The sequence below is a fragment of the Andrographis paniculata genome, unplaced genomic scaffold (assembly GCF_009805555.1).
Source record: "Andrographis paniculata isolate CXL003 unplaced genomic scaffold, ASM980555v1 Contig57END, whole genome shotgun sequence".
Classification (NCBI taxonomy): Eukaryota; Viridiplantae; Streptophyta; class Magnoliopsida; order Lamiales; family Acanthaceae; genus Andrographis; species Andrographis paniculata.
In genome coordinates this window covers 1,454,316-1,474,179 of record NW_026137592.1, presented here as the reverse complement: position 1 = coordinate 1,474,179, position 19,864 = coordinate 1,454,316, and the positions used below count along the sequence as shown (strand labels likewise).

Here is a 19,864-nt window from a genome sequence, read left to right as displayed (position 1 = left end):
TGAGGTTTATTTCAGAAAGAAATTCATTACTTTGATGATCGTGGTAATTTTAGAAAAATGTTTTGATATATACATTTTGGGTGCTGTTATGATGCTAGCAGACAATGGTAAAAAAGATTAGTTTAGAATATGAAATATATATGAGAAAAAAGTAGCCCCAGAAGTTTGAAATCTTACTATCATTACATTACATAGATACAACTGGTTTGATTAGCAGTTGTTATTTCATGGCATTTCCCTTTGTTGAATGAGCTGTTGTCCTTTTGGTTACCTCTATCATCAGCTATTTGTGTTCAAGCTTTGGCTACAACAAATGGGCTCCGAACTTTGTATTTGGTGTTACTCCATGTAATTGAGCCAAAAATGTCTTTCTTGGAAGCTGCAGTGAGTTTAAACTTCACTTGATAGCTTAACTTCTTAATGCCCTTTGAGAACTCCAATTTACTCGGAACCACTTCAACATGCACATTACAAGGAGCCTCCACAACTGCTGTGTACTTTGAATCTTCCTCGCCGACATTAGCTACAGTTCTGACCACAGTCTTGATGTCATTTTGTTTTAAGTTGGATATGGCTATTGAAGGGTAGTTCATGTTGGAGATTGAATCACTTGAGTTACTGGAGCACGTGAAGTTACTGGGGACAACGTGCGAAATTTTCTTAATCTTATCTGCATTGTAACCATTGTTGCATAGAAATTGTAGGTAGTCAATGATTCCAGTCTCATAGATGAGGCCTGGCTGCAGTGGACGCGATATAGTTATAACCCCGGCACCAATTTCATAAGGGGTGGCAATTGATCCCTTCATTGTTTTGATTGGGGTTTGTAAGTTGTCTGTTTGTATTGCTGCAAGCAAGTGAAATTCAGATATTTTAGCATTGAAGGATATGGCTCTATCATCTATGTTAATTTTGTCGAAAAAGCAAATTAACCTGTTGTCATGATAGCTGATCTGATAGCTGAGGGACTCCAAGTGGGATGCTGAGACTTGACTGATGCAGCCAGCCCTGAAACATGAGGGCAAGACATGGATGTGCCTGACTCTAAGACATAGACTGGCGGTTTCCTTCCAGGGAGAGTCTCTTGCTCGTCATCTGCGGTCCATGCTGCAAGAATGGCTACACCTGGTGCTGCAATGTCCGGCTACAGAACCATCAAGGTATGATGTTAGTCTTGGAAATATGTGTGTCTACTTCTTAAATATCTTAACAGTATTAAATGTGTATTGAGACAAAAAGCTCTACCTTGATAAGATTTTTGTTGCCGGGTACAGGGCCGGTTGAAGAAAAGCCGGCAATGACTGGAGCTGGCTTGTAATTTAGAGTCACAACAGTTTGTAGAATTGTTGCCACTGGATTTCTTTTGCAATGTGAAAAGGTGTAGTTAGTCAGCATTATGATGGGTTTGGTAATATATTATATTGTTGTGCTTTTCTTTGGCAGACCGGGCCAATGATTTACCTGCTCGAGTTGATATAAGATAGTATGGTAACTTTATCTTCTTCAGTCACAATTGAAATTGGATCACTTAGACAATTTTGTGGTATCTGCCTCAGGATATTGTCAACTATTATCACCCCAAGTGCGCCTTGGCTCATCAGGGAAATTCTCTTCATCAACAGATTATAGAGTGATCCTTCTTCTTGTGGATTGTTTTCACATAGGACAATTTTTCCCTTCACCTTGTCCTTGTCCAAATATCCTGGGACGCAGCGTCTGAGAAGGCATTTATTGTGAGGTACAATGTTAGCATGATACGAACATAGAGGAACACTGAGAGGTTTTTTTATCAGCACTGTACCTCGCAACATTGTCATCGCTGGAGTTGGACTTTGCTGAGCTTCCAAGTATTAGAGGATAAATGGGGGACTTACTGATCTTAGGAAAGGTTATGCCTCCTCCCTGAGATTCCATACACAACACTAACATTAGTTTAGTCTTGATTGTTGATGCGTAGACAATGTTAATCATGCTCATTGATTACCTTAATGGTTTTGTTTCCTCCTAACAGGATCTGGGCTTCAAAATCACGATCAATGGTGGTGGCAGCGACTGTTAATATCCAAGGAGCAGTGTTTACAACAGATGATGCTGAAGGACCGTCATTTCCTGCAGAACATACCACAATAATGCCCTTCTCCATTGCATGAAATGATCCGATAGCTAGAGGATCTTTGATCAAATCCTCCTTTCTTGGATCTGAACCCAAGGACAATGATAGAACATCAACACCATCACCAATTGCATCATCAAATCCTTTGAGAATATCTGACCCTGCGCAACCAAAAACTCCACAAACTTTGTATGAGGCAATTCTTGAGCTAGTTGAGCCCCCTATCGCAGTCCCTTTAGCAAGGCCATAGTATGATGCCCCAGGAACTGGACTTCCAGCTGCTGTGGAGGCCACATGTGAGCCATGGCCATCTGCGTCTCTAGGCGTGCTCTTCATATATTTGTAATATCTAGCGCCAATCAATTTCCTGCAACATTTTAATCAGTGCAAGTTACAAACATTTGAGAATCTCTGAGATAGGGAAGAATCAATCAGGTATAGAATCGATACTTGTTGCAGTTGCTGGCTGTGAAGTTTATGCCTGCCATGCATTTTCCTTTCCACCTTCGTGGGATTTCGCCTACATCTTTGTCATCGAAACTCATAGATTCAGGCCAAATTCCTGAAATATTGGTGTGATGAAGTTAACATCAGAAATGGTGGTGAGAAAATTAGCGAACAATGAAACATCTTGGAGGGTAACAAGATGGAATAGTAGCACCTGAGTCCAAGAAACCAATGATGGTGTCGGTTTCATTTGAAGAAGCGCCTGAGCCTGAAGGATAAGCTGGAATGGAATCAATCAACGAAGAAGCTTGGTGCTTCAAAAATTTCCAAGAATGAGTTGTGTGAAGCTGTAAAACTGGATCTGGAAATACAGACACAACTCCAGGCATTTGCTCTATCGACTTTGCTTCTTCATCTGATAAATGAGCTGCAAACCCAGAGAAACCACTACTGTAGGTGTGTATGACAGGGTTGTTCTTCCTGAAAGTCACAAAAATTTTATTAAACTTCTTGAACTATTGAGCTCCCATTTTCTTTTCCAAGTGGTAAAGGATATTAATGAATAGCAAAATACCTATTCGTCAAGGAGCTCAGGAGTTGGATGTAATCGTTTCTTGGGGATCCATCAGCAGAAAGTGAGGATCCCATGTACACTATGTAAGCTCCATGTTTCTCTGACTGGGAAGCATGGCATTGTTGCAGGAATAAGAGGAGACTGAGGCTGAAATAAAAGTAAAGACTTCTCATGATTTCCTCAAATGAATTTTTTGGATGATCACTCCAGCTAGGAAAGGAATGTCTATATATAGTGTGGAGCGCTTGTTATAAATGGTAAGTATGATCAAATTAGCTAATTGATTAACACTTTTTCCTCACTTCATTTATAGTTTTCTCTTTAACAGTGTATATTGCACTTGTAATTGCATAGGATCTGACTGGACATGATTATAGCTTTCTACGCTGATTTTAAGGAGTAGAGACTGGTAGTGTATGTTGAGTGTTTTACATATTGTTTGTGCTTGAAAATATGCATATAGTGAGTGCCCGCACTTTTACATGCATTCAAATGAGAAACGTTCTTGCTATAAGGCTAAGTTACTGAACTATGTGATTCATTTGTGCTTTTTCAGTCTTCTTTGGAACCCAAGCCATCAAGGGAACACAGACACAAACATCTTTTAAACCATAACAGTTGAACGATCAGAGATCGCACTCTTTTGTCCACTGGAGAATGTTCAACTTCATGGTACGTACTACATATATGCATATGCATACTCATATCTACAATCTTTTTGTTTACTATGTGTATGAAGGGGGCTCAAATAATTAATGTATGGGTCCAAATTAGTTTAGTGTCGCTCTTCACGCATAAGTATGCTTCTTCAAATAAATGTACACTGGAATAAATATGCTACATCAAATAGATGGCATCTTTAGTGATATGTTGGATGATCAAAATGTTACGTGGCATGAGATGAGTTACTAGAAATGTGCACCTCTATTCAATTTATTAATATTGCTGCAAAATACTTGAACTGAATGAAATCACCTCACTGCTGCTTGCGACTTTTGTTGGTAAAGAGAACACTGGTTCAGATACGTGAGACATATATACGAAGTGGCTGTTTGTTATTAAAATGTGATATGGACAAAAGTCGGTTGCCCTACTACTTAGTGGGATTTGAATTTATTGGAGATCAGCTCACCTGATAGGAAACTGAAGGGGGACCATATTATTAGTTTTGAATTTCATTAATTCAGGTGTATTCACTGTAGATTGCCAAGAATTTCCAATCCTATTTCACTTCATTGTTATCAAAATGTAGGCAATGGTTCGAACATTATTGTTGGAGGTTTTGATAATTGATTCTCTTGCACTATAATGGAAACATTGAGATGTGAACTCTTGAACCGCTGAGGCTAATTGTAGTGTGATATCCATTTTCTTAGGATGTTACTGTGATTCTTACTGTCCTGGTATAGTGTTTCTATTGTACTGTCAGTAGCTTTTCCCATTATCCATATAAGGGACCTATGGAAGCAGGAAGAATTTCAATGCCTTAAGTAATTTTCAAAAGAGTAGAAAGAAAACGACTTACAACAATAATTGAAGAATTTCCTTTTCTGCATGCTAGACTGTCCTATCTTGATTTCATTTTGGCAAAACCTGAGTAGGAAATTTCTTAAAATGCCAGCCTACAATATAGAAACAATACTAGAATTAGACATGGCCATGGTTCCCTCCTTTCTATACATTTGTGGAATCAAAACTGAATAAAATCTTTAATTACTATAATACAAAAAATAAGAAAAATAAAGTATTAAATTCATTTAACTCAAAAATAAATAATTAATAAGTACTAAAGTTGCGTTTAGATATATTTTGGAGTTTTAGAAAGTTTTGGGAATATTAAAAAGTTCAGCAAAAAATTGGCATTTTTAATGTGATGTATTGTATAGAAAATAAGCTTTTGAATTTGATATAATGTTTTAAATAAAAAATAAGTATTTTATGTAATTTATTTTTTTTAAATAGATATTGATGATGAATATTACCAGATTTGATTTGAAAACATAAACAAAGCCTAAATTATTTGTAACAAATGTATCGAATTAGCACAAATATATTACACATATGTAATGCAAATAATATGTAGAATAGTTAAAATATGTGTGTATATATTATATTGTAGTTGTAAATATCAACTGTTCTTTATTGAATTGTGTTTCTGGCTCTGTTTCCATTTGTTATCTTTGAACTTGAATCAGGAGCAGTGCTTCTATTGTTTACTATCTTCATTTGTTTTATGGTAGTTTGGTTTAAATTTCTTCCCAAGTCAAACAGAACGATGACCATGGCTAATTGCGTTATGTATGCATGAGGGATGGAGTTGAATATGTATTACAAAATAGCAGGCTTTTGATATATAAATTGGTTTAATCATGCAAATGGAATCAAATATTATTATCTGATCACCCAAAATAAATTCAGTGACGGTGCCTTTCATATGACGCTTCAAAGCTATGTTTTATTTTCTTTTAGCCATAGAAGTTTAATTTTCTAATAGCATGTGATTCACCAAAATATAATTTGCAAAGTTTTGAGCTTGCAAATAGTGCTTGTTCTCTGTTAAATAATATGAATGATAATTTCTTTCAACATATACTCCCTCCATCCACACAATAAGTATACATTTACTTTTGGCGCGGAGTTTAAGAAATAATAGTATTTTAATTATAGTGGGTAGGTAAAAGTAGTGTAATGACATTTTTGCCCTTACTTTTTGGTATAAAAGTAATGATGTGATGTAAAGTAAGGGTATTGTGAAAAAAATGGGGTATTTAATGAAATGATTACTTTGTAATTGGACGTTCCAAAATTGAAATATATATACTTTGTAGCTGGACGGAGGAAGTATTTTACTTTATTGTTTTCATATATATGTATACTATTATATCGTGACCTTTTACTGTTATAGGGTGATGGGCTAACTTTAGAGTGGATGTAGGATCGTAGGAGAAGAACAAAGTTAAACACATCATTATGATTTAATAACTATTAGGTCATCAATTACAGTTACGCAAGTGTTTGTTGAAATAGAAATACTAGATTTTGAATGTGCTTTGACATTTGTTGATAGTTAAACTTAAGCAAAGCTACAATCTTCATCATTACTTTTCCATTTTATATATGGATGCTGTTAAGAATTAAGATGCTAGAAACAAAGGCAGCACTAGTTATTAGAAAGGAAAGACTGAACAGGAAAGAAGTGCACTGAAAATTTGAGATTTGGCAATGTCTAACTCAAGTCATTCACCAGATATGACAAGCAATTGTTATTTCAAGGCATTTATGTTAATGAATGCTATATCGGCAATCCAGTACTTCTACCATCAGCTTTTCTAGTTTAACCATTGACTACAACAAATGGACTCCGAACTTTGTATTTGGTTGCAGACCATGTAATTGAACCAAACACGGACTCCTGAGGTGCAGCAGTAAGTTTAAAAGTCACTTGAAATGTTAGCTTATTAAATCCGTTTGAGAATTGTAGTTTACTAGGCACCACTTCTACGTGCACATTAGCTGGAGCCTCCACGATAGCAGTGTAGGTTGAATCTTGCTCACCAACATTAGTCACTGTTCTGTTAACCGTCTTGATCTCATTTTGCTTTAGGTTGGAAATGGCTATGGAAGGGTAGTTCATGTTGGAGATTGAATCAGAATTTGGGTTAGTGGGGCATGCAAAGTTACTTGGAATTGTTTGTGAAATGTTCTTTATCTTAGCTGTGTCGTAACCACTGTTGCATAGAAATTGAAGGTAGTCAATGACTTCAGTCTCATACACGAGCCCCGGCTCCAATGGGCCCGATACACTTATTTCGCCTGCACCTACATCATAAGGGGTTGCTATTGATCCCATGTTTGTTGTGATTGGGGCATGTAAGTTGTTTGTCTGGATTGCTGCAAGTGAGTAAAACGCAGACGATGTTAATGAGTTTTTTATTATCTTATGTTATTTTTATTTTTAACCTACCTGTTGTCATGATGGCTGATCTGATAGCCGAGGGACTCCAAGTAGGATGCTGAGACTTGATTGCTGCAGCTAGGCCTGAAACATGTGGGCAAGACATGGAAGTGCCTGACAGAATGTTATATTGTGGTGGTTCCTTCCCAGGGAGAGCCTCATCATTGTCGTTTGCGGGCCATGCTGCAAGTATGGCCACACCTGGTGCTGTAATATCAGGCTACAGAAACAAATGAGGTATGGTGTTTAGTCTTTTTCTGTTAAAGATTCTCGGCAGTCACTTGGCCTCTTGTTTATAAGAAAGAATTTAAGACTAAAATCCTCACCTTAATAAGGTTTTTGATTCCGGGAACAGGACCTCTCGAAGAAAAATAGCCAACAACAGGAGCTGGCTTGTAATTTAATACCACTGCTGTTGGTAGAATTGTGGCCAGTGGATCACTTTTGCAATGTGAAAAAGTATGCAGTTAGTCATTACTGTTTTATATACATTAGATTCAGTAATACACTTCGGAGTTTTTACTTTAAATTAGATAATCGATTTGAGTAGCGCTATGTCTTACTTAGTGAGGCTAATGATTTACCTGCTTGAGTTAATATAAGAAAGTATGCTATCTCTGTCATCTTCAGTCACTATGGCGATTGGAGAAGTTCCATATTTTGATGGCACCTGCCTCAAGTTGTTGTCAATCACTATAATCCCAACTGCGCCTTGGTTCTTCAGAGTGCTGTATTTCTCTTTTTCCGAATATCCATCATTGTTTTCACACAGGACAATTTTTCCTTTTACCTTACTATCATCCAATGAACCTGGGACACAGTTTCTGAAAAAGTATTTTTGTCATTACAGCATCACGAATCCTATGTTACCTTGATATAACCATTACTAAGACAGTTTAGGCATTTTCTCAGTATACTGTACCGTGCATCGGATGCATCAATGTCACTGGTGTTGGACTTCGCTGAGCTTCCTGCTATAAGGGGGTAATTGGGAGATTTGTTTAGCCCTGAAAAATTTATGCCTCCTCCCTGGTAGCTCATAATATAATAAAAAGGTTAGTCTGGTTTAGATTCTTGAATCTTGATGCATAGATAATGTTGTCAAATTCATTAATTACCTTAATCGTCTTGTTTCCTCCTAACATGATTTTGGCCTCAAGATCACGATCAATTGTGGTGGCAGCAACTGTTAGGATCCAAGGAGCAACATTTACAACAGATGATGGAAAAGGGCCACTGTTCCCTGCAGAGCATGCCACAATAATGCCCTTCTCCATTGCATGAAAAGCTCCAATAGCTATTGGATCAGTGATGAAATTTGGCTCTCCTGGACTTGAACCCAAGGAAAGTGACAGAACATTAACGCCATCCCCAATTGCATCATCGAATGCTTTAAGAATAGCTGACCCGAGGCAACCTGTGTCCTGACAAACACGATACATGGCAATTCGGGACCCAGTTGAGCCCCCTACCGCAGTCCCTTCAGCTAGGCCATAAAATGATGCCTTAGAAACAAGCCCCCCTGCTGCAGTTGAAGCAACATGTGTGCCATGGCCAATTTCGTCTCTGGGAGTGCCCATTACAAATGGCCCTGAATCCGGATCGTCGTAGTATCTTGCTCCGATTATTTTCCTACAGGAATTTGATTGGCACAAGTTATAAACAGTTCATGATTACTGAAGCCAAGGAAGAAAGGGTCAGGTATATGATCTATAATTGTTAATTGTATAGTATACTTGTTGCAGTTTTTGGTAGTGAAATTTTTTCCTTCCATGCATTTTCCTTTCCAATTTGTTGGGATTTCGCTTACATCCTTGTCATCGAAACTCTCAGATTCAGGCCAGATTCCTGAAACAGAGGTCTTCAAAGTTACAATCTTGAGCAATGCCAGTGAAGGACTAATGAAAAGTTAACATCCATGTGGTGTAACAGGATGGAATACTTTCACCTGTGTCTAACACGCCGATGATGGTGTCTGCTCCACCTGAAGAAGAGCCTGAAGGATAAGCTGGAGAGGAATCAATCTTCACAGAGGTTTGATACTTCAAGAACTCCCAGGAATGAGTAGTGTGAAGTTTTAAAACTGGATCAGGAAACACAGACACTACTCCAGGTCTTTGAGCTATCGATTTTGCTTCTTCCCCTGATAGGCGTACTGCAAACCCGGAGAAGCCATTGCTGTAGCTATGTTTGACAGGGTTCTTCTTCCTAAAGGTCAGAATATTTTTATTATGTTTTTACTTCTTAGAACTTTATCAGCTCCCAAGAGCCCACAAATTTAAAGAATTGATTAAGTATTTGATAATGAACAGTATAGGACCTTTTCATCAATGAGAGGAGTTGGGAGTGATCATGCCTTGGGGATCCATCGGCTGAATGTGAGGCTCCCATGTACACTATGTAAACTCCATCTTTCTCTGACTGAGCTACATAGGCTTCTTGCAGAACTAAGACAAGGAAGAGACTGAGGCTGAAATACAGGTAAAGACTTCTCATTATACCCTCAAAATGAAATGTGCTGAATGTTCATTTCAACAGGCTTGATGGAAGATCCATATATAGTGTTTGCAGGCTGGTCAGAAAAGGTAAATTTGATCTAATCTTATGCTAATGGATTTGCACATGCTCCCACTTTGTTCATAATTATTAATTTTTTTCTGGCCGTGATCAATTTGGTGCTTCCTTAACCAGGCAAAGTGCGATTGATGATCGACACAGAAATGGTTAGGACTAATGGGAGTGATGTTGGTGGGAAGAGTGGAGATTGGTATGGCATTTTTTTAAGTGTATTTCATCGTCCTCTTTGTGCAGAGAAAATATGATTAAATACAAAGTGCAGAAGATTTTAAACAACAATACTGAACTTGGTGTATTGAGATAGGAAGCATTCTGTTACTAACGGCTACATTTACTATGCTTTTCTCTATTTCAATCTTCTGTTTTTTCAGTGTGTTCTTTGGAGAGGTGGAGGGGACACACAGACAAACCCTTTTGACCATAACAGTAGCACGATATAAAGAGGCGCGCCTTTTAGTCAAGAGTTCTTGAAAAGATGATCACACTCTTTTCTGGCGCCTAAACCTCCCGGTATGTCCTGTGCTTAAACGTAATTATTTACGCCGATTGTGTGTGCCTACATGCTTATTTCTTAGGTTGCTATTTGTGCATAAGCCAATATAAACATCCTCCTAGTTCCTATTGTGTTACTCCAAAGTGGTAAATTTTACAACCACACTTTAAAGAAATGAACACTCAGGTAGACATATAATGCTATAGTGCTGATACAATGGAATTTCAGCCATCAGTTTAGTTAGTGGCATTTGGAAGGCCATTTCAGGAATTTGGTCATATCCTGATTTAATATTTTGCACAAAGATAGAAGTACTTAGTGAATCAGTGACATGAGGAATAAGAAATGCAAATGCTATAGTGCTGATACAATGGCATTTCAGCCATCAGTTTAGTTAGTGGCATTTGGAAGGCCATTTCAGGATTTTGGTAACATCTTGATTTAATATTTTGCACAAGATAGAAGTAGCTAGTGAATCAGTGACATAATATTTTGCAATATATCAAACATGTGATAGTGCTCCATTCATCCTGAGTGCTCCTTGTCTCATAGTACAACCAGTTCAGATAATAATGATCCTTCAATTTTTATTGAACCTGAATACATACACCCACAAGACATGCTTGATTTGAAGTGGCCCACTTTTTAAAATAATTCACCTCTGATAGGACAAAAGTTGGCCTGCTCCTACCACTTAGTGGGATTTTGTATTGGGCTGTGAGATAAGCCAATAGGAAAGTGAAGAGTGTTATAATACACTTACCAGTTGGATTTTTATTCATTCAGATTAGCATTCACTTTAGACTGCCAATAACTTGCTTCCCATTAGTGTACTTTTTAGTTTGGAAATGGTTTGGTACATTAATTGTGGGGGAAAATCACTATTGATGTTGTTGAGCCGGTTGAGCAATGAATGCTTTTACGGTTTGTTTATTTAATGTTTGGATTTGAATTTGGAGTTTGGGAATATAAATAATGTGACTGAAATAGTATTTCTTATCGTTTTATAAATAGATATGTGATGTTTTAGACAAATAATTTTTTGTGCAATATAATGCAAATGGGATGTTTGATTTGATGATCTTAACAAGGTAAAAATGATGAATAGCCTAAAAATTATAGGTCATCTCCAACCTATCTACTCCAAATATAAAGCTGCTACAATAATTTTACTTCAAGCATAACGGTATTTTTCACTATTATTCTTCAAATATTCAATGTTCCATATTGTTTGAAACAACTTTTTATTATTATAATTTAAAATATTTTTTAAAAAAAAATTAGAAAAAATAAAAAATAAATTTAAAAGTTAAAAAAAAAAAAAAAAAACCGGCATTATTTGGCAGTTGGCTGTTGCACTGTAACAATGCAGAAAAAGTGGTGGAGGATTTGTAGTTGGTTGGAGCTATTCAAGATGGTCTAAATATCTATTTGTTTTGTGCATAAATATATTTATGTGGCCTTTGTGAATGCACAATGGAGTTGGAAGCCCAACCCATTATTTGTTTTAGTGAAAAGGAAGTAAAAAATACTATTTTCATTTCATAATAGTTGACGTATTTAATTAGTGATACATCATTCAAAGAAATATAGTCCAAGTAAAATTTAATTATAGTAAATTATGATATTATTTATTATTTTTAAACAATTCAGTAAAAAAAATTATTTTTATATAATTAACACTAATTATTTATACTCAAATTAAATTAATATCTTAAACTAAAACATTAAACAAACACACCTTGTATATTTTTAAAAATATAGCATTGTTGTCCAGTAAGGGATGACCTGGTGATGTAGAGGTTAAACTTGTGACCGTAAGATTATAAGTTCAAATCTCCGACGTCTTAGATCGTTTGCCACACGTGGTTCGGCTATAGTGATTTTTCCGTCTAACACAAAGAATAATGGTCTGATGGTATGGATCTGTCTGCTACATATGTGAGGTTGGTCCACATAACACTTATCTCTTTGAAATGCAACCATAATCATTAGTATTATTTATCTTTGATATATACAAATCCATTACTCTTCCGACAAACCACATGCAATCTTTCCCTGTCCTTTTTTTTTTTTTTCTTCTCATAATTAATAAAATTAGATAAATCTTTTATAGTGTTAACTTCTTGAAAGATTGTTTATATACATATTTTTTAATTTTTTTTTAATAATATTTCTTATTTTATATTTTCTCTTATAGAAACTTGAGGACTGAAGAAAGAAGAGTTAAATTCTTATGTATTCTTCGGATATAATTTTTTGAAACGTTTTTAAAAAATATATAAATATAAAATACTATAATATTTTATAAAATTGAATAAATAAATGATATAATAATTTTAAAAAAATGGTACAGAATGTTATTTGAGTGTAGTTTAAAGATAGCTGTGATTTGAGAAGTCAAAGGCAGAAGAGGCCATATTAGAGAAAATGGGAAAAGTGCTATAATTGGGCAAACACCCAACATTGCTATCAATGCACCTCTACTAATAATGATTGGCTTTTATTATTATTATTATTATTATTATTATCATGTGTTTGGTAAAAACAAATGAAGATTTCATTTTTATTGTTTGATTAAATAAAAAAATTTAAAGTTGAAATATAAATTATTTAATATTTTTAAATTTTATTTTACTCTATAAAAAGAGATATATAAAATTAAAATAGTAGTGTCTTTTTATTTGTTTTACGGGTATTATTTTTATGATTTAGATTATGCTTATTTGTTATTCTTTTTTTTTTTTACTATTATTTAACTTTTACAAATTTTATATTATTTCAATATTATAAAATATACCATATAATTATGACATGGAAATAACGTCGAGTAAATTTTCAATTGAATCTAATACCCTGTAAATTAGGCCGAGTGATCATTATATTCTTTATATATATATAGACACAGATCATTATATTCTTTATATATATATACATATCATTGTATTCTTCTTTTATATTTTTTATAATGTACGAACGTAGTCGCTACCTGAAAATGTCGTATTGGATAAACTCGATCGAATCTAATACTTTGCAAACTAAGCTCGACAGATCCGTCACATCAGGACAGAACATTGTATTCTTTCTTCAATCAGATCATTGTAGGTTTTTATTTTTCAACAGAATATTTTATTTTTCCAAACAAAATTCTAGTAAATTCTTTTTCCCTATTATTATTTTCATCTGGGTACCACCAATCACACTCTTGAGTTTGCAAAGTTAGCAAGAAAGAGTGCAGGCAGGCAGGCTCAAATCAGATAAGACAGAGGTAGATAGATAGATAGAAGAATTATGTATATCACTGTCACTGATCAGTGACAGTGCTCAAAAAAGGGTTTCCTTCAAAAAAATATGCCCAAAACTCAGACCAAACCTGAGAGAGAGAGAGAGAGAGAGAGAGAGAGAGAGAGAACTACCCCACCCCCACCCCCACCCCCACCCCCACCCCCAAGATCCATCTTACTAGTAGGAGTGGAGTATAATTTACCTTAATTAAGAGAGTAGGATGGGATGGGGTGGGGTGGGGGTGTGAAAAAAAAGTGAACTTGCTACTCACTGTCACTGACCAGTGATATTATATGCATACATATATATAATGCCTCCCTTGTAGGTCTTTACCTAAGCTGGTTTCTTCTTCAAAATGAAAATCAAAACGGCGCCGTTACAGCTCTCTGGAGCAGCTTTGGCCTAATATCCTCTTTGTGATGCTGGGGCTGCTGCTGCTGTTGTTGTTGTTCTTGCTCTTTCTGTAGTTTCTTCAGCTCTGCATTCTCTTCCTTCAGAAGCAAAATCTTCGCCTCCAGATGATACGTGTAAGCCTTGTTTGTTTGTGTTTTTGTTCGATAAAAGCGAACCAGTTTCAAGGAGAGAAATCTCACAAAGGAATTTGGAAATTAGGAATTAGAAATCAATTAATTAATTGATTGATTTTACCTGTCGTCGAGCTCTGGATCGGACAGCAGACTCTCTGTTCTTTATCAGCCTTTTCCTTTTCCGTTCGACGGCTTGGTCGGAATATTTAGGGCAATTGTACGTCCCAATATTTAGGGCAAAAGGAGGAGTAGGGCTTGAGGATGAGGTCTCGTTAGTAGTAGCAGTATTACTGTTATTCGGAAGGCCTAGGTGGAGGTGATCCTGATACGGCGGAGGAGCGGCGGCGGCGGCGGAGGAGGCAGAGGGGAGAGTGGTGAGGTCTTTCCAAATATCTTCCATGAGTTGGATATGATCTTTTTGGAAAGATGCCTGTCTTAGTCTTGTTACTCTTATTATAGTGTCATTTGTTTTTGCAATTTTATACCTTAGTTAATTATCTACTTATTTAAATTCAATAATTAATTAATTAATTCAAGCTTTACCTTTTTAAAATATATATATATATATATTTGGACTCCTTTCGTCCATAAAAATAAAAATAATTTTATTTTTATTTGTTACAAAATAATAGTTTAATTTAGTTTGATTTTGCAAATTTTTGTTCGGAGTATGAATTTTATAAATCGAAAATCGATCAAAATTTATTAAAATCGATATTTACTCACCCCTAATAAAATGTATTATTTAGAGGAGTATGCTACAGAATTGTTTATTAAAATAATCTTGTAAATAATGTAAGTCGGATAAGCTACACTAGCATAATTCATCAAAAATAATATTTTTATTAAAAATTATATAAAGTAAATTGTACCCGTCTTGTACATTTGTTCAAAATTTGTAGGTATGAAAATAAAATATATATATATATATTTTTTATAAATATATGATTGAATGTTTTATATAATTAATAATATAATTTTCAATTAAAATAGAATGCCCACAAAGTATGTGAGGTGTATCGGCTACATGTGTAATTTATATGTGTGTTCGTTTTATCCTACTATTCATTCAAAAAATTTTCCCCAAAAATATCAAATCAAACGCTTATTTTTTATTTTTTATTTTTTATATTATACTAAAAATCAATTTTACATTCAAAACATCACATCAACACCTATTTATATCACATTATACAACTATTTAAATTCAAAATTTTTACTATTCAAATCTCAATTCAAAATTCAAACCCCCAAACAAACACACCCGGTCTTGAAGGCGGTTTTATTATTCTTAATTTTTTTTTAAAAAAAAAACTATTAAATTAAATATTTCCTTTGTTCCACGTTGTATGTTTGGGTTCACCGCATACACAAAAATTTAGGATAAATATAATAAATAAATAATTAAGAATGTATTAGTGAAAATAATTATTATATAATATAAATAATTATAAATTAAAATTAAGATAACTAATTATTTTAATTAAAATTTTAAAAAAAATAAATTAAAAAGTTTAAAATGAGATTAAAGTTTGTAATCATTTTTCGAAAAAAAAAAAGTGACGTAAAATGTGAAAGGGATAGAAACGACAATATGGATATGGTATCTGGAATTGAGGAAGTACTTAATTTTTTATTTTTATATTATATTAAAATTTATTTTTATACTTAAAATATCAAATTAATATATATTCAATCAAATAATTATTTTAATTTAAATATTTATTATTAAAAATTAAAATATTAAAATAAACACCTATATTTTTTATAAAAATATCATATAAATATAGTTTTAATAAATATATTAAAATAATAAAATAAACACATTTTTACATAGCATTAATTTTGAAGTAGATTCAAAACCAAACAAATCTATATAATAATAATGATAACAATATTTAGGTAATTAAAAAGTATGTTATCAAAAATAATTATTATATAATAAAATTAATTATAAATTAAAATTAAAATTAAAATTAAATAATATATATAATTAAATTATAAAAATTTATAAAATTTAAAATATAAAATATAACTGATATAATATAATTGTATTTTTTAAAAATAAATAAAAATACGAAACGAACAAAAATAAAAAAATAGATATATAAATTACGAAATTGAGAGAGCAAAATGAAAGACAAACTTGCACAAGTTCCCACAATCAACTCACATTTACCAAATACATGTCTTGTGTGTTTTTTTATTATTATTTTTTTAGTGCATACATACGTTCATTTTATAATTTTAAATTTATATATTTTTATATTGGATAAAAAATAATTATTTTATTAATTTAAATAATACTTCCTCCGTTTCACATAATTTGGCTCTATTTTTTATTTTCATTCGTCCCATATAACTTGTCATTTTTATTTTTGGAAATATAATTATACAATTTAATCGTATTTTAAATTTTAAATTTTATAATTTTCTTAATTTTAATTAAATTATTTACTTATTTTAATCTTAATCTATAATTATTTTTACTAATATACTTCTTAATTACTTACTAATTATAGTTTACCAAAATTCTCGTGTCTACAATAATACACCTATATTACATAGGACGGAGGGAGTAGTAATTTATATTGAATTATGAAATGCTCATGAATATATATAATATGTATTGTTTTTGTCCGACTTTAAAGATCATATTTACTTTTGAATTGAATTTTTAATATTCAGAAAAATATAAAAACAAATATTTCTACGTGTCTCGTAAAACTAACATAAAAGATAAATATAAATATTTGAGGCAGACGGAGACAATATTATATATTGTGGTTATAATGTAGTACATTTTGTAATTTTCACGAAAGTTGTGTTATTCATTAAAAACTTGTGTCATTCCAAAAAAATATAGTAAACAAGTTTATTTTACTATAATTTTATTATTCTTATTTTAACAAATAATAATTAGTTTTTCATTGTCTTTCCTATTCATCTCACTATCTTTTTATTAAATTTTTTCATACCCCACTTTATATTTTATCTACCTATTTTTATATTAAAAAATATTATTATTTTTTAATTTTTATATGTAACTAAATCTATATAATTTTGATGAATAAGAAAACTTTTTATAAAATATCCGTATAAAGAAAGTTTAATAATTAAATAGAGGCGATCATTTAAAGCAATCAAATAAAGTAAGTATAATTATATTTAATAATCATGCAATATAAAAATGGTGATATTAGGTGAAACTGCTTTTAAGATATTTTACTATAAATGCAATTATTCCAAATTCAGCATATCTAAAAAGAGGACTGAGATCTTTCTAGTTTATTTGCCAAAATTAGTTTGCATATAAAAAATAAAAAAAAAAAAAGAAGTAAAATTGCTTATTATAACTCCACTGTGATTTCAAAATTCAGCCTAATATCTCCTTATACTTTAAAAATTGTATGATACCCCCTTATACTTTAAAAAACGTTGCATGAAACTCCATCACCATGAAACTTTCTTCGTGTGATAAGAAGATGATTTCCTATCTATATGTTTTGTATGGCATGGGGTTTTATGCAATATTTTTGAAAGTATAACTGAGCTTCATGCAATTTTTTAAAGTAAAATGAGAATTTATAATGAGTTTCGAAACCACAAAGTAGTTTCATGCAACATTTTTTAAAGTATAAGGGGACATCATGCAATTTTTAAAGTAGATGGGGAATTTACGCTGAGTTTCGAAACTACAAGGGAGTTATGGGCAATTTTGCCTAAAAAAATATTTAATTTAGGGTGTATTTGTTCAAGGGATTGGATCTTAAATCCATTATTCATTCCATTTTTTTAAAAAAAAATATCAAATTAAACACTTATTTTTCATTTTTTATATTATACTAAAAATCAATTTTACATTCAAAATATCAAATCAAGACCTATTTATATCACATTATACAACTATTCAAATTCAAATTTTTTACTATTTAAATCTCAACTCAAAATTCAAACTCCCAAATAAACACATAGTTTTTTGTTACAGTAAAGTGTACAATATAAGTACAAAGAATGAAAAAATAGACATTATATAAATTATAGTACTCCACTCGTCCCATTGAAATGTTGTCATTTTTTATTTTCGTCTGTCCCAAAACAAGGTTACCATTTTCTAATTTAGTAATTGTACCACCTACCTAACATAATAAATATCCTTCCAGCTTACACTATATTACACAAATGTCATTACTTTTATATTACACAATACTAATAGAGTTATTTTCGTCTTTTTCACTACAACCTATTATAATACTAATATTTAAAAATCTACGTGCAAAAAGTAAACGGCAAACTTGCACCGGGACAGAGGGAATATTAATTTATTATTTCCTTATGTTTTACTTTATTTGTCTATAATTATTCATTTATAATTATCGATATTAGTATATAATAATTATTTTTATTGATACAATTATTAATTATTTATTAATTATAATTTACCTAAATTTTCATATATACAGTAACTAAATAAAAAAATAAATGAGTAATTGACAACATCCGGTATAGAAACAAACAATTCCTCTCTTTAAAATTATGCGTTCCTTTTGTTCATTTGCTTCGAATCGATTACGGGTTCTTAGGTGTCCTAAGAATTCTTCCATTTTGTGGTGTTGCTTGTCGGGTTTGAAGTTAGTGTGCCTATCGGAATACGCCCTTAGGGCTGTTTGTTTCAAGGATTTGATATAATTTCATGGGATTTGGATTTTAAAATTCTATGAAATCCATGTTTGGTTAAAAAATAAAAATAATGAAATTTAAAATGATGAGATTTAAAAATATGGTTCAAAATCTTACAAATGAAAGATTTATTAGTAATGGGCCATGTTACTTTTAAATCCCATTCCATGGGATTTTAAATTTTACTTTTATATCCTTGTATAAAAAAATATATTATATATTATAAATATATTTATATAAAATTAAATTAAATAATTTTAAATTTAATTTTTATTTGAATTATATATTAAATTAAATTAATATTATTTTTATGGTACAATATTTTTTAAATAAATTAATAAATTCATTGTTTTAAATTATTATTTATTATAAATTTTATTTAAATTATAAAATTATCATGATGACAATTTTAATTTAAAATTACACATGTACCGATCCGATATATATATTATTTATGTATTTTATGAAAAAAAATATTATAATAAAATAATAAAAAAATTAAACTTAAAAAAAATATTTTTAATATAATTATATTGTTATAAATTATTTTTTCATATGTATAGTCGATATATTATTAATATAATAAATCGAGTCTAGGTGTAGGTATGGTCCGTTTAGATCCTAGACCCGATTCGGACCCGATTAGAATACCCATAATATGACCCGGATCAAGATCTAATACTCAAATAATTGGACTCAACTTCAAATAAATAGGTCGGGTTCGAGTCGGGTTTCGAGTTTACGATAACCTATTGTAATCCCTATAAAATTATTAATACATTTTCAATTCATATATATATATATATTATAAATTAGATGTTTAATTTATCAAAATAAATAAAATTCACAGGGGGACAATTATGTCATTTAGAATATAAAAAATCAAATCACTCATATAAAAAACAAACAAGACGTGAGAAATATAAATCCCACATAATTTTACCAACCAAACATATAATAGGATTCCAAATCCTAAATATAATAAATCTCATCACATATAAATCCTGCTGTAAAATCTCAATCCCACAAAAAAAAAAGTCCATAAACCAAACAGTCCCTTACATTTTCGTTTGGATTATCGCACTATTTTACTTTCTTTTAATTATTATATTATTCTGAGTAATTGGTATTAATCTACTAATACTTTTAGTGAGAAATAACTTAATTGCATAAACAACCCACCTAGTTTATCTTTGGAAAAAGAATTCTTAAT

General features: G+C 31.9%; 3 protein-coding genes across 3 annotated transcripts; all 3 read right to left on the bottom strand.

Moving 5' to 3' along the window:
- Positions 1 to 164: 164 nt before the first annotated feature.
- On the bottom strand, positions 165 to 3,385 carry LOC127257214 (CO(2)-response secreted protease-like). The gene is made up of 9 exons (XM_051283595.1): positions 3,135 to 3,385; positions 2,775 to 3,040; positions 2,564 to 2,675; positions 1,985 to 2,480; positions 1,896 to 1,902; positions 1,462 to 1,840; positions 1,246 to 1,360; positions 934 to 1,144; positions 165 to 847 (listed from the first exon to the last, which is right to left on the bottom strand). The coding sequence occupies exons 1-9, from the start codon at positions 3,305 to 3,307 to the stop codon at positions 294 to 296; spliced, it is 2,313 nt and encodes a 770-aa protein (XP_051139552.1). The 5' UTR covers positions 3,308 to 3,385; the 3' UTR covers positions 165 to 293.
- Positions 3,386 to 6,384: 2,999 nt separating this feature from the next.
- Positions 6,385 to 9,612, bottom strand: LOC127257327 (CO(2)-response secreted protease). The gene is made up of 9 exons (XM_051283702.1): positions 9,410 to 9,612; positions 9,038 to 9,297; positions 8,826 to 8,937; positions 8,208 to 8,721; positions 8,012 to 8,118; positions 7,674 to 7,913; positions 7,416 to 7,530; positions 7,099 to 7,309; positions 6,385 to 7,025 (listed from the first exon to the last, which is right to left on the bottom strand). Exons 1-9 carry the CDS (start codon positions 9,583 to 9,585, stop codon positions 6,469 to 6,471), a joined length of 2,292 nt encoding a protein of 763 aa, XP_051139659.1. The 5' UTR covers positions 9,586 to 9,612; the 3' UTR covers positions 6,385 to 6,468.
- A 4,076-nt stretch (positions 9,613 to 13,688) lies between these two features.
- On the bottom strand, positions 13,689 to 14,379 carry LOC127257332 (bZIP transcription factor 46-like). Its single transcript, XM_051283709.1, has 2 exons — positions 14,093 to 14,379; positions 13,689 to 13,977 (listed from the first exon to the last, which is right to left on the bottom strand). The coding sequence occupies exons 1-2, from the start codon at positions 14,369 to 14,371 to the stop codon at positions 13,807 to 13,809; spliced, it is 450 nt and encodes a 149-aa protein (XP_051139666.1). The 5' UTR covers positions 14,372 to 14,379; the 3' UTR covers positions 13,689 to 13,806.
- Positions 14,380 to 19,864: the final 5,485 nt, after the last annotated feature.